The 14,722-nt window shown below is 42.9% G+C and overlaps 3 protein-coding genes across 5 annotated transcripts in view; 1 reads left to right on the top strand and 2 right to left on the bottom strand.

The window, feature by feature from the left end:
- Nucleotides 1-1,584, bottom strand: part of LRP2BP (LRP2 binding protein) — a 40,447-nt gene extending 38,863 nt beyond the window's left edge. The window contains exon 1 of the mRNA XM_075556816.1: nucleotides 1,457-1,584. The gene's annotated coding sequence lies outside the window, so the exon portion shown is untranslated. The remainder of the gene's footprint in view (nucleotides 1-1,456) is intronic.
- The window catches only part of ANKRD37 (ankyrin repeat domain 37), a 14,630-nt gene continuing 1,149 nt past the window's right edge, over nucleotides 1,242-14,722 (top strand). Inside the window, exons 1-5 of one of the 2 annotated variants that reach the window (XM_075556821.1) lie at nucleotides 1,242-1,473; nucleotides 1,707-1,859; nucleotides 3,599-3,690; nucleotides 4,203-4,406; nucleotides 5,424-5,620. In XM_075556821.1, the coding sequence (XP_075412936.1) occupies nucleotides 1,447-1,473; nucleotides 1,707-1,859; nucleotides 3,599-3,690; nucleotides 4,203-4,406; nucleotide 5,424 (477 nt within the window). In that variant the 5' untranslated portion in view covers nucleotides 1,242-1,446 and the 3' untranslated portion in view covers nucleotides 5,425-5,620. Of the gene's footprint in view, nucleotides 1,474-1,706; nucleotides 1,860-3,598; nucleotides 3,691-4,202; nucleotides 4,407-5,423; nucleotides 5,621-14,722 lie in introns of those variants that run through there. The other variant, XM_075556820.1, reaches the window with a different exon arrangement.
- Nucleotides 5,725-14,722, bottom strand: part of UFSP2 (UFM1 specific peptidase 2) — a 26,355-nt gene continuing 17,357 nt past the window's right edge. For both annotated transcript variants that reach the window (XM_075556814.1, XM_075556815.1), the window contains exons 9-12: nucleotides 14,535-14,659; nucleotides 12,400-12,476; nucleotides 11,345-11,469; nucleotides 5,725-5,873 (exon numbers count right to left, since the gene is read on the bottom strand). In XM_075556814.1, coding sequence (XP_075412929.1) covers nucleotides 5,787-5,873; nucleotides 11,345-11,469; nucleotides 12,400-12,476; nucleotides 14,535-14,659 — 414 coding nt within the window. In that variant the 3' untranslated portion in view covers nucleotides 5,725-5,786. The remainder of the gene's footprint in view (nucleotides 5,874-11,344; nucleotides 11,470-12,399; nucleotides 12,477-14,534; nucleotides 14,660-14,722) is intronic.

The following is a 14,722-nucleotide window of genomic DNA, read 5'->3' as shown; positions in this document are numbered from 1 at the left end:
CAATCTTAATAGATTTTCTCCACGGACACCGGACATTCAATAGTGGCTTATTAGGAGGACATCGTAAGAAAATTGTTGTTAGCTAGATTAATCTGAAATGAGTACTTGCTAATTGAGGTCAGGTAAATGTAAAGTTTAAGGGAAAAGGTTGGTCAGCTCTGACCAACATAAAGGCGAGAGGGCTAACCTGACTTCTGCTTCTTCCCCAGTGCCATTGTGGGCAGTCAGCTCTGCCCACACCCATTTCTGGGCCTTGCCATTTTCCCCAAATGAGTTTCCTCCTCCCCCTTTGGTGGGTCCGCAGCGCGTGTTAAACAGTCTCGTTTGCGTTCTTCATATTTCCCCAGGTGAAAAGTCGAACGGCGTAGGTATTGAGCCTCTGGGTTACATTACTGAGTGGTTGATTTAATGGTCTCCTAAAGCAGGAAAGTTGGGAATGAGGATGCACTTTGGGGAATGGGGCGGGTAGAATCCTGTGGTGCAAGGAGCGATACCTTCCCCGATTCCAGTTTAGGGTACCTCCAACCTCCCCTCTCCAGGGGTGTATTACAAATCATGGCGACCCCATGCATGTCAGAATTGAGTAGGGACCAAGGTGGTCAGCGGCTGAAAACCAGGCAATTCGTCCTAGGCACCTTTGGGTGGTCACCAACCACCAGTGTTAACAATCCCATCCCCCTAGACTCACCCAAATCTCCCTTCCCTTCCAAGGGCTCCTTAAGACCCCCCGGTTTTCATGTTTCTTTCCTAAACTTGCAGGTACCAACCACAGAGGCTGAGCCCACTCAGGCCAGGGCTCAGAAGGAAAGGCATTTCCCAGGGGCTGGGGAAGGAACCTGCAAGGCGCCGGCCGCACGCAGAGCGGTTTCAAAGCTGCCCCGGCGGAAAGCTACTTATAGATCCTTTGTTTCCTGGTTACGTGCGTGCAAGGCACCAGACACTTCACCTACGACCGCGGTTGCTTCAAGCGAGCGAGAGGGCCGGGCAAGTGAGACGTGTCAAACTGAGCGCGCTACCAGCCGGCCTCCGCCACTCCGCCACCCCCATCTCCGCTCTCCGGGCTCACCCACGGCCTCCGCGCAGGCGTGCTGGGGCGCCGAGGCCCCGCCCCGAAGTGGGCGGGTCAGCTTCTGCCCCGGTTGGCCAATCGGCGGGCGGACCCGCGCCACGCCCCCTCGGCGGCCTCCCGGGGCCGCGTCTCCCGGTGACCAGTGACCGAGTTTGCGTACGTGCGGCCGGGCAGTGCTGGGCAAGCCTCGTTGCCAGGGGCTGCGCGGCGGGGCCGGGCCGGCCGGAGCTGGGGCGCGGCGGCGATGGGCGGGCCCGCAGGCCCCTCGCTATTTAAAGTTCCCCTGCACGCCGGCCGGCCCGTGCCTTCCCACCTGCCGGCTGCGGCTGACCTCCGCCCTGCGCGCCCTGGGCTCCGGCCTCGGCTCTGGGTGGGAAATGCACTTACTCGATGGCGAGCTGGAGGTGAGAATCGGGACGCTGCGGTGCTGCAGGCTTACGCTTCCCTGGGCGAGGGTGGCGGTGCACTGACCACGGGGCGCTGCAGTGTCCAGCCTCTTGGCGTAGGGAGAATTCTGGAGTCGGGGGGGTCAAGCGGGGGGTGGGTGGACACCTCCCGCTTCCCACGCCCTCCCTGAGAGAGGGTTCGGTTCAGGACAAAGGAGGGTAAGATGCGTGGATGTGTTCTCTTCTCGCAGACGGAGAGTCTGAAGCACCTACTGGAGACGGGGACCTCGGTGAACGCTCCCTCCGACCCCTGTGAACAGTCGCCTGTCCACCTGGCTGCTGCTGGCGGCCTGGCCTGCTTTCTTCTCTGGCAGCTGCAAACAGGCGCTGACCTCAACCAGCAGGTAACTAGGTAACTGATTGTTACCATGTGCTAACCCTCCCCGCCCCACAAATCCACACATTGAAGCTCTGATGCGCTCAGCTCTGCGCGTTGCTGTAAAAGTGCCTATGGATCTGACCCCTCGAAGTACAATGCAAAACGCCTTTGCAATTAGAACATTTCTCGGCCCGCTCCATTAATAAGATTGAATATGAAATTAACTTTAGCAATTTAATCCCATTTAGAACAATGCCAACATGTAACCAATATAAAAACATTGAGATGTTTTACATTATTCTCTTCATACTGAATCTTCTCAATTTGGTGTGCATGTTACACTTAGGGGACACCTCAAGTCAGATGAGCGGAGGCTCAAGTGCTCATAAGCCACATGTGGCTACAGCTATCATCTCGACAGGCTTGGTCGCCAGCGGATTTCAGAAGGAGCCCCTCCCACATTACCAATCAGAAGTTTCAGGGTAGCAAGTACCGTCAGTACAGTGCCGTACAGCGTTTTCCAATGGTAGCCTGTGTCTTCCATTGAAAAGTAAAACCTAGCGAATTTTAGTTTGTTTTTTTTTAAAGCTATATAAGGCTATTTTGCTCTTATAAATTCTTAAGTTTTAATATAGGTAGATGTGACTTCACAGTGCTTTTATTAACTGTTAGAATAAACCAGCCTTTAACATCCATGGGGGTCCGTAGGAGCAATTGTACGGTTATAATATATAAAGATCATAGTAAAGTCATAGAAGATAGGAGAGAAGGTAAAATAAAGGAGTCAGACGCATTTCATAGTAGCATGCTCACCTCAGCCTTTCTTGGTAGGCCACGGGGGGAAGTGGGAGGAGAGGGCAGGAGAGTCTCTTCGTTATTTCTAAGTAAGGTCTATGCATACACATAGGGGCGTGATTACAGGTAACCACATACTTTACAGGAAGGGACAGTACAATAGGCATACGTGTGACAGGAAGGGGATGAGGTAGGGGTGTACACGTATTAGGAAGGGGAGGGACCAGGGGTACACAGGTGACAATATGGGCAGAACCTAAACTCAAGATGGCAGCCTAACCTTGGTCATCCTTGACATCCCTGGACTCTCCTTCAGGGAAACAATCTATTAACAAGGTTTATATATCTTTGGGGGCATGATTACAGGTAACCACACACATCACAGGAAGGGGCTGTGCAGTAGGCATACATATGACAGGAAGGAGATGAGCTAGGGGTGTACACGCAATAGGAAGGGGAGGGATTAGGGGTACACGTGACAAGATGGGAAGACCCTAGACTCAATATGGCTGCCTAATCTTGGTCATTTTTGAGAGGGTTTGGCCTTGTCTCTGGGCTCTCCTTCAAGGGAACAATCCAATACCCTTATCAGAAGGGAGTGGGTCCTACTTAGGGTGGGACAGACTATACAGTCTGCTCTAGATGGCTGATAAACCCTTAGGGAGAATACCTCTGCACTGACCTCCAAGTGTATAGTCATTTACCATGTGTAGCAAGCAGTGTCTTAGGTTTGGCATATATTTAGGGGAGACAACTTGAGAGAAATCTTTCTGTATCCCACAACTAACTATATTAAATAGCACAGTAAGGAAACTTATTAAAAATAGAAGCTTGGCTTTAAGCATTCCAACTGGCGCAGTGCAGTTCTAACTCGCTTCCTGGAATGACCAATATTGGACTTCACCTACTAATTTCCTGCAAGGACGTGTTCTGGGGAGAGCCTCTGAAATATATTCTCTTACCCTGAAGGATGTTTTTGGAGAAACTCCTCTACACAAGGCAGCTAAAGCTGGGAGTCTGGAATGCCTTAGCTTGCTTGTAGCCAGAGATGCCCAAATTGAGTAAGTAGATTGGCTTCATATTTCCTTATAATACACTAATCAAAATGAGGTTTCATTACTTGCGCTGTAAAAATGATGCTGATCTGGGACGTGGGCTTTGTGTCAATGTCAATTTATGCCAATGAGGATATCCTATAATGCTCAAATTAAGGGAAAAAAATGGATTCCTAGCAACCAGAGGTGTAATTCTGCTTCTCTATCATGGCAGCATTCCACTGCAGCGTTGGTTTAGAAACATTTCTTTCTATAGAAGTTCTTGCTGACTTCCTTTGGGTACTGATTCATTCTATCAGACCCCAAACACTGTTGCATGAATTTAAAATCACAAAGCCCTCTCTTTGCCAGGTTCTCTGCCGGCCGCCGTGCAAGTCTCTCTGCTTCCTTTACCAACGGGAAGTTTTGCAACTGCCTAGTCTGAATGAGCTCAGAACTCCTTTGTTGGGAAGATAGAAAAGTCACTACTCAATGATCACTTTTTATTATTAATCTACCAAATTTTATCTTAATTTTAGCTTATGTAATAAGAACGGGCAAACAGCTGAAGATCTTGCTTGGTCTTCTGGATTTGTGGAATGTGCCAAGTTTCTTACCATCATTAAATGTATGCAGAGTGAAAAGCCACGCGAGCCCTCTAGCAAGGGCCACTGTGTGTCAGTGCTCAGACAGAAACGAGGTGCTGGAAGTACAGAAAGCACAAACAGGAAGAGGAAGTGTTGGTAAGTAATGTACAGCTGCTTTCTTCCTGTCAGAGGGTTTATGTGAACACCCTATTTAATGTGCACATTAATATTGGCACTCTTCTTTTGTTAAAATATTTTGATCCTGGAAAATTACTACTATTATATTCTTAAGTGACCAAAAATGACCCTTCATAGAAGGTTGGGGAGAAAAAGTTTTAAGAAGTCCCCCCATCATTTCATTGGGAGCTCTTACAGATACAACAGCCCATAATTCAACTAGATCAAGCATAATTGTACAATTGCTGCCCCCATCATTTTCAAACATTTTCTTCTTGAACTCTTTGATATCAGCTCCCCTTTATGCCCTCCCTCCCCCACACTACCCACCAGGAACCCTTATGATTATATATTACTATTATTTTTTGCTGTATCTTACACCATCCAACGCATCCGTTCACCTGCAATTCTGTTATTCATCCCCCTTAGTGGGTGATTTTTTTCCTTTTCAAGATTGTTTGGCTGTTCTGGTTCCTTTTTTTGTGTGTGGGAGTGAGAGAGAGAGAGAGAGATAGAAAGAGAGAGATAGATATCCCTGGGAGTTTCATTGGCTAATTTTTATTTTTAATCATTTTATTGGGGGCTCTGAAAAAGGTTTTGATGTTTACTATCGGCCTAAGTGGCGTCACAGTGGTCCTGCATTGGGCTGTGAGCTGCTAGGTCCACAGTTTGAAGACGGGGCTCTTTACTCTGGTGAGCAGTTGGTCTCCGAGACTCTCAGGGCCGGTTCTACCGCGCCCTGTAGGGTTGCTCTGAGTCAGCATTGAGTCATGGCAGGGAGTTTGTTTTTTGTGTGGTTAGTACTGGACCACTAACTCAAAAACGCGTGGTTCACACCCACCTGTGGAAAATAGGCCTAGCGATCTGCATCCAAAGACCATAGCCCTGAAAACCCTGTGGGGCAGTTCTGCTCTGCACAGGTGGGGACCATGAGTCAGGACTGGTGACAACTAACAACACTAACAACGTGCATCTGTGCTTGCTGTTTTGGAACAGATGTTGTGCTGGTTAGGAAGAGACTGGACAGGCCTTCCTGGAGATGTGCTCCGGTCTCAGCTGTGGCTTTTGGCTCCTCAGTGTGTATAACTCCTTCTCAAGAGGAAAATTTTCTTCCAGGTGAAGATAACTTTTAAAGATACATGTATTTTACATGCTTCTATTTTTGTGCATGCCTTGTCTTTTAAGTTATTAAAGATGTGTCTAAAGAATGCTTTCCTTTGTTCATTATTTACAACAATGAAGAAAAACATCATGGTTTAAACCATCAATTACACCCAGAATAGAATTCGAAGGGAAACTTACTCTTTATTAACACATGTATAGCTTAACTTTACTATAGTATTTTAAATCCAAGGTATTTTAAATAACTTGTGGTCGCTGAGGAAGACATAAATTATAGTAAGCATCCTTGTTCCAAAAGTCTGGGCCCTTCCATCCACACCAGCCCTAGATTCAGGAGAAAAGAAAAAAGCTTTTATAAAGTTATAGGACTCCATGATTTAAATAGTAACATATGAGGTTCAGTTAGGAGAATCTTGGAACCAAATGCTAAATGATTTTATAATTTAGAGATATGAATTTCAAATAAGCAATGGGAAAACCTAAGATAGGTTTTAAAACTTTTGAATTCTATAATATTTAGTTATAAAATCACAAAGGGAAAAATGATCATTCTACTTTCCATTCTCATGCCATTACCGATTCTTTTTCCTTAATACATTGCTTTCAGGTAAAAACTACCAGCTAGGTGCCATCAAGTTGGTTTAACTCACAGTGACCCTATGCACAGAAGACTGGCCAGTCCTGCACCCTCCTCACAGTTGTCAGGTTTAAGCCCATTGCTGCAGCCAGTGTCAGTCCGCCTTGAGGAGGGTCTTCCTCTTCCTTGGTACCCCTTTATCAAGTATGACATCCTTCTCCAGGGACTAGTCTCTCCTGACAATTCTCCAAAGTATGTAAGACGAGGTCTCCTTGTGCTTGCTTCTAAGGAGTATTCCGGCTGTGCTACTTCTAAGACAGATTTGTTTTTCCTTTTGGCAGTCCATGGTACTTTCAATATTCTTTACCATCACCATCAATTCTTCCACGGTCTTCCTTATTTAATGTCCAACTTTCATATGCACACGAGGCAAGTGAAAGTACCATGGCTTGGACCATTTTCGTCCTCACAGTAACTCCCTTTATTTTCAATACTTTAAAGAGGACTCGTGCAGCATATTTATCCAATGCAAGGTGCCATTCAGTCTCTGATTGCTGCTTCCAAGAACACTGATTATGGATCCAAGTAAGATGAAATATTTTCTTCATTTATCAGGGAGGTACCTACTGGTCCAGTTGTGAGGATTTTGGTCTTCTTGATGTTGAGTTGTAACCCATACTGAAGGCTGGAACCCTTGAGTTCTAACGGCAAGTGCTTCAAGTCCTCAGTTTCATCAAGCAAAGTTATGTCATCTGTATATTGTAGGCTGTTCATAAGATTTCCTCCAATTCTGATGCAGCATTCTTGTGTCTTCAAATAACCCAGCTTCTCTGATGATTTGCTCAGCATACAGATTGACTAAGTATGGTGAAAGGATGCAACCGTCACACCCTTTCCTGATTTTTAACCATGCCGTATACCCTTGTTCTATTCACACAACTGCCTCTTGATCCATGTGGCAATAAGATGTATGTCAACTTTTACTTGTGTGAAAGGGTAGGGGTGAAGTTCAACTTATCCTCTTTGGGGATGTGGCCTTTTAATAAAAGTTTCTTTTAATAAGGAACTTCTCTTTCTCTGCCTCTGCCCCTTTGTACCCCTCCCCCCCAACCCTCTAGTTGGAACTCTGTCTACCTCTAGGGTGGATCCATGTAGGCTGTTGACCCTGGGGCCAACCTGGAAGCTATTAGCACCTTACCATTGCATCCACTGACCTTGAATCCACCCAACTCTGCACCCAATAGCCAGTGATCTTCCTAGCTCGCCCTTCATGCTTCTACATCAACCTTCTGCTACATGAGCGGTTCTCAACCTGTGGGTCATGACCCCTGTGGGGTTGAACTACCCTTTCACATTTCCAATGGTCTTAGGAACTGAGATTTTGGCTTTTTATGCATACTGTCAAGCAATGTAGTTTACTGTTGTTATATTAAGATTGTTACCCATGCTACACCATGTTTCAAGTCAAAATTTCATTTGTCATTAGAAATAAATATTTCACAATACATAATTACATATTGTTTTTGTGATTAATCACTATGCTTTATGTTCTATTTATAACAATGAAAATACATCTGAATATAAGATATTTACAATTCATAACTAGCAAAATTACAGTTACAAAATAGCAATGAAAATAATTTGTGGTTGGGGTCAAACATGAGGAACTGTATTAAAGGGTCATGACATGAGGAAGGTTGAGAATCACTGTGCCACATGAATGTGAAGAATGCTCAGAGTAGCATTGGACCCATGGTCTTGATTTGGACTGGGCTGGGCTGCCTTCTTCATATTAAGATTTTTCATACACACACACACATGTATGTGCGTGTATGTAGGTCACTGGTTTTGTTTCTCTAACACAGCCTAATACAATTCATGTAAAGGTTCAACATGAGCACAATAAATTGTTCTAGAATTCCCATTCTTCTCAGGCTACCCATACATAATTTGTTATGATCCTCATAGCCAAATGTTGTTGCATGGTCAACTAATCACAAGTAAGCATCTTTCTAGCACTCTCCACTTTCAGCCAAGACCCATCTGACCTAAGTAATGATATCCTTTGTTCCACATCCTCTTCTGAATCCGGCCTGAACCTCAGCCACCTCGTTATCAATGTACTGCTGCAACCATTGTTGGATGATCTTCAGCAAAATTCTGAGTGTTATATTAATGATATTCTATAATTTGAACATTCTGTTGGTCACTCATCTTGGGATTGGGTGCAAATATGGATCTCTTCCAGTCAGTTGGCCAAGTAGCTGTCTTCCAAATTTTGTGGCATAGGCAAGTAAGTGCTTGCTTTTTGGACCATGTACAGGTTCCTCATGAGTACAATCCAATGTTCAGGAATTCCCATTCTTCTCAAGGCTGTCCACAGTTATAATCCACACAGCACAAAGTCTTTGCTTCGTCAGTGAAACACAAGTAAACATCTGGTATTCTCTGCTTTCAACCAAGATCCATCGGACATCCGCAGTGATACTCCTGTTCCACATCCTCTTCTGAATCCAGCCCTAAACTTATGGTAACTCCCTGTCAATATACTGCTACAACAGTTGCTGGATGATCTTCAGCAAAATTTTGCCTACAGGTGGTATCAATGATACTATCCTATAATTTGAGCATTCTGTGGGGTCACCTGTCTTTGGAATGGGTACAAATATGGGTCTCTTCAAGTCGTCTAAAAATCTGTCTTCCAAATTTCCTGGCATAAACGAATGAATGCTTCCAGTACTCCATCAGCTTGTTGAAACATTTCAATTGGCATTTTCATCAATTCCTGGGGCTTTGTTTTTTCTAATAATTTCTGTGCAGCTCGAACTTCTTCAATACCATTGTTTCTTGCTTATATGCTACCTCCTGAAATGACAGAATTCCCACTAGTGCTTTTTGGTCCAGTGACTCAGTACTTTCTTTCCACCTTCTTTGGATGCTTCCTACATCAGTCACTAGTTTGCCCACAGAATCTTTCAATATTACAACTCGAGGCGTGACTTTTTTTTCTTCAGTTCTTTCAGTTTAAGATAAGCCGAGTGTGTTCTTCCCTTTTGGTTTTCTAACTCTAGGTCATTGTACATTTCCTTACAATATTTTACTGTGTTTTCTTGGGCTGCCCTTTGAAACCATCTGCTCACCTCATTGACTTCATCTTTTCTTCCATTTGCCTTAGCTACTCTATGACTAAGCAAATTTCATAGTCTCTTCTGACATCCACTTTTTTCCTTTCCCATTTTTTATGACCTTTTGCTTCCATGAATGATGTTCTTGATGTTTCCCACAGCTCATCAAGTTTTCTGTCGCTAATATTCAATGCAAAAAAAATTTTCTTACCAAGAGCTCAAGTAGAAAGAAAGTATTTTGAAAATGATGATGGCAACAAATGTACAAATGTGCTTAACAAAATGGATGGATGTATGGATTGTGATGAGTTGTACGAGCCCCCAATAAAATGATTTTTAAAAAAAGGTTAAGGACAAGGGTTTGGTGATTGATTGTGGTGGTGACTGAACAGCTCTTCTTAGTATGTATAACCACAGAAATGTAAGAAAAAGATTACAAGTGGAAGGTTTGCATGGGTGCAATGCACATGACCACTGCTTTGTTTGGCCCTGATACGGGGCCCACCTGCCTCTGTTCTATGTTAGGAGGCTGTTTGCCGCCCGTCATCTAAAAAACAAACAAAAAGCACGATAAATCATATTCAACTAAAAAAAAGAAAGAAAGAAATCTTGAGGTGTTTTCAAAATTCAGGTGGGATAGACTCAAGGTTGTATTTTGCCTCTCGTGAACTTGCTTTAATGTTCTTCAGGTTCCACATGAATCTACCTATGGTCTACTCCATCGTCAGCTCTTGTCCTAGTTAAGCTTCTCTATTATCAACTCCCAGAGCGGTAGTCAATTTGATTCTTGTGCATTGCACCTGGAGAAATCCATGTGTAGTCACCATTTGTATGGTTGAAAATGGCATCTGCTATAAGCAAGTCATTGGTCTTGGAAAATTCTATCATGTGATCTCAAACTTCGTTTGTACCACCAAGACCATGTTTTCCAACGATCATTCCTTCTTTGTTTCCAGCTTTTCCATGCCAATCACCAATAATTATCAATGCATCATGATTGCATATTTGATCAATTTCAGACTGAAAATCTTGGTTGAATTCTCCAATTTCCTCATCCCTAGCTTTAGTTGTTGGTCCACGATTTTAAATAATAGTTGTATTGATTGGATTTCCTTATATGCAGATAAACATTATCTTATCACAGACAGCTTTGTACTTCATGATTGATCTTAAAATGCCCTTTGTGATCAAGAATGCAACACTATTCCTCTTTTTTTCCCCCTGGAAACACCATTCCTATTGATTTTATCATCTCAGAATAGTAAGCCATATGGTTTTCTAATTAAAAATGGCCAATAACAATCCATTTCAGCTCATGCCTAGGCTAATTGATCTTTATGTGTTCCATTTCATTTCTGATGACTTCAAATATTCCTAGACTCATACTTCATACATTCCAAGTTCTGATTATTAGATTTTTACAACTGTTTCTTCTCATTTGGAGTTGTCGTGCCCCATCAGCAAATGAAGGTCCCAAAGGCTTTACTCCCACAGGCTGTACTCCATTCACCTCATTCTAGTCAACTCTACTTTAAGACGGCAGCTCTTCCTCAGTCATGTTTTCAGGGCCTTCTGACCTGGTGGCATAGTACTTATGCATTGGGCTACCAAGAGTAAGATCAGCAGGTGGAAACCACCAGCTACGTCTCGGAAGAAAGATGGGACTTTCTACTCCTATAAGGAATCATAGTCTCAGAAACCCACAGGGGGGCAGTTCTACCCGGTCTTATAGGATCATTAAGAGTCTGCATTGAATTAACGCAGTGAGTTTGGTGTGGGTTTTGCCCTGAGGGGCTCATATTCTGGCACTATCTCAGACAATGATCTCTTCTTTAGGCCTTCGGATCTGACAGTGTTCTGCTGCTAGTCATAAGGTTTTTGATGGCGAATTCCTCAAAATTATCTCTTCTTCATAGTCTGTTCTTAGTCAGAAAGCTCTGTTGAAGCTTGTTCATGTTGGGTGACCTTGCTGGTATTTCAATACCAGTGACATAGTTTCCGGCATCACAGCAACACACAAGCCACCACACGATGACAAACTCACAATCAAGTAGTAGTGGCATTTAAGTTGAATAAATGAACAGACAGCTTACCTTTTCCAAAATAACTTGCAAATCTTCAGCACCTGTATAATGTGGATCTAGAATCAGAAATTTTATTTGCCCTGTAATCTCATTCCATGCAACTCCTAATATTGTATGGGCCAAAACTCCTCCCCCTATGAGAGAAAATGTGAAAAAAGAAGATGTTATCCAAGTTCTTATTCAACTTCAATTTGAAAATAGTGATTAAATGACTTCAAGCAGCATTAAAATGGATCAGCCTAGACTAAAAAAGACAACAGAATATTTTGCTAAGAAACAATTACATTTCAAACAGAAAGTTATATTCATGAGAGGCTCCACAAGGTTCATGGGAAAACATGGAATTGAAAGATAATAGAATCTGAAATATAAGCCTCCCCCTAACTTAAAAGAAAAAGATAATCTAATTTCTCTATGAACTTTTAGAAGTCTCCTTGTATAGTCAAAAATGCCACGATTTATGGGATTACTTATCAGGTGACCTAGGAAGGGCCAGCGGGCCCAGCCTTCTCTGAGCAGAGTGGCAGTCATGCTGTAGTCCCTCTCAGCAGGTGGCCATCCTGCCACTGCTCTGTACCTCCAGTGGCACAGCCCGGCCACTCATTAAGGTCTTTCTGCTGCTTTGCTGAAATCTGCCTCCCTCAGCTCCGTACACACTCTTAGCTTACTTTCTGGCTTCTAGGAACAAGTCCTTTACAGAATCAGCATCTTTAAATCAGCCAGCCCAATCCTCTTATTTTACAAATAAAGCCCAGAAAGGTTAGCAATTTGGACAGTCTTAGGATGGCCATGCTGTAAGATAGCCATCTCTTCTCCACGTTGCCCCCGGCTACTTAGATGCTTAAACACAGCCATGATTCCTTTTCTCAGCCTTTCCTTCTTTTCATGACTATAACCATTTTGGTACATTCTATCACCTGGGTTTTTTTTTTAATACTCAGACATACATATTGAATAAAAATAAATTTTAAAATATTTTTTAACAGATTGAGCTTGTATGACAGTAGATCTATCAATGATAAGTTTTACACTCTATCCAAAGAGCCCAAGATGGTCAAACTTACCAATCATGACAGGAGTTCCTTCACTCTGGAAATGATTCGTCAGTTCCCGTCCCTTAGAAGCCATTTCAGACCCCTGGCTAGAAAGAAACCATTGTGCTTTAGTTGAACTATTTCTAATAAGATGCTACTTATAATAATGAGCTTGGAGGCAGTCATTTTGTTCTTTACCTTTTTTGCTTTTTTGGGTTGTTGTTGTGTGAAATTCATATGTATGTAAATTTAAATAATACCCCAAACCAAACTCACTGCCATCGAGTCGATGCTGACTCATGTGGACCTTACAGGACAGGGTAGAGCTGCCCCTGTGGGTGTCTAAGACGGTATCAGCTTATGGGAGTTAAAAGCGGGGGTTCTCCGGAGGAACAGCTGGTGGTTTCGAGCTGCTTGCAGTGAGCAGCCCAGCATGCACCCACTACACCACCAAAGCTCTTCAACGATAAGCCGCGGGAAATGAATGCGCCATTGAAAGCAACACCATTTAAAAAATATTTCTAAAGCTCTAATTTTCTGCTTCTGGAATTGCATAAAGTGGTGCTGAGTTTTTAAGAGGAGAATAGAATTAGTCATGCTGGGGCCCAGGGGCGTTTATGGGTAGGAAGATAGCCTTAATTATCTGAGGAATGAATGTCAAGTCCTGGGATCTTAGCTTCTTGCTGCAGACTGAGCACTCTGAATTTCTTCATCTTTAAATTGACACCAAGAATACCTGCCCTGTCTACCTGACAGAGGAGATTTCAGGACAAAAAGGGAGACCATCCAAGAAGCTAATGTGAAAATAGCAAAATGAAAAAAAAAATAGCAAAATGCCAGGCCATATAAATCCATGTCCTATACAATTTCAGGAGACCCCGAGCAGTGCAAACAGTTAACATGCTCTGCTGCCGGCTGGAAGGCTGAGGATGGAGCCCACTCAGAGGCAACTGGAAGAAAGGCCTGGCCCTCTCCTTTTGAGAAAATCAGCCACTGAGAACTGAGAGGGGCACAACCTTTATCTGACAAATGGCGTCGCCATCAGTAGGCACCCTCCTCAGCACCTGGCTTGGTACAGCTGCCACACTTAAGAAGGGAGCGGAAAGAGACAGATGGAACCCTTCTTAAAAAAGGGGAAGTGCCAGATGGTGCTAACATGGCTATCTTGTTTAAAAAGGAACAAATAATTATTGTTTTAATGCGTGCCAAAACTTTTAGTTTTTCTTCACGGTATGCTTCACTACTTAATCATGTGTTTGTCAGCACTGATTTCAGCTGTAAATTCCCACTGTCAAGTCGCAAGTCCAGATGTACTTGTTGTGCATGAGGACAAAATCACTACAGGTATAAAGGATGTCATGGTAGAAAATGTTTTGATTTTTTTTTGGGTAGAAAATGTTATCTGAAAAAATAAGTTCATAAATTTGGATTCACTTTTGTCATAGAAAATATATTTAATATAGTATAATTTATTAATATTAGGATTATGAGCATATATTAGAAACATATAAAATACATTCTACACACACATTGTTGGTTTACTGATACCTTAGGAAGAGAAAGAGCAAGGGCTAAATAAAGACTTCAGTGACTGCCCGGCATTTGATTTTTCTCCTTTCACAACTTTTGAATGACTTGAGCATTAAAGAAACTGACTTTCTGTAACTCCACTCAAAGTTAATATAGTTCCAAATTGTCCTTTCCCTAGGATAAAATTGAGTCTAGGTTATTCATAACCTAAAAGGGTCTTCCAAAAGCTAACCAGAAACATTAACTTTTTAAAATCTGATTTACAAGGCAATGAGGAGGGAACGAGTGAAGGAAAAAAATTCATTTTTCTACACCTTCCACTCACCCATCAACTACTGTGCTACCAGGTGGTTCACATTTACAAGAACAGTTTGAAAACCCTGCTCTCTGACTCTTTTGTGCCTTAATGGCATATGCCTGGCAGCAACAAGCGCCAAGGTGCAGATGAGAGTAAAGTGGGCTGTTATGGTTCAGCTTGTGTGTCAACTTGGCTGGACGATGATTCTCAGGGATTTCACAGAGCAGTTGGGCCTTTGGAGCATAACCACATCAATAAATGGGAGAGGAGTATTATTTAAGTTAAAATTACAAACTTCATTTGCAAGGCTTGATCTAATTTCTTAAAGAGTCCTTACCTGACAAACAGTATTTTTGAAGTTATACCAATCAATTGGTTTAGTACCAACTGTACCTCAATAGATCCAATCCATTGCCGTGATCCAACAAATAGTGGTGGTTTGTCACCGGCATCGACTAGAGCCTTTATGTATTTAAAAAGAAAAAAAACCCATATATGACAGTTATTAAAAATTACAATAGGGCA

The sequence above is a fragment of the Tenrec ecaudatus genome, chromosome 8 (assembly GCF_050624435.1).
Source record: "Tenrec ecaudatus isolate mTenEca1 chromosome 8, mTenEca1.hap1, whole genome shotgun sequence".
In the NCBI taxonomy this organism is placed as follows: domain Eukaryota; kingdom Metazoa; phylum Chordata; class Mammalia; order Afrosoricida; family Tenrecidae; genus Tenrec; species Tenrec ecaudatus.
This window is presented reverse-complemented; position numbering and strand designations above follow the sequence as displayed.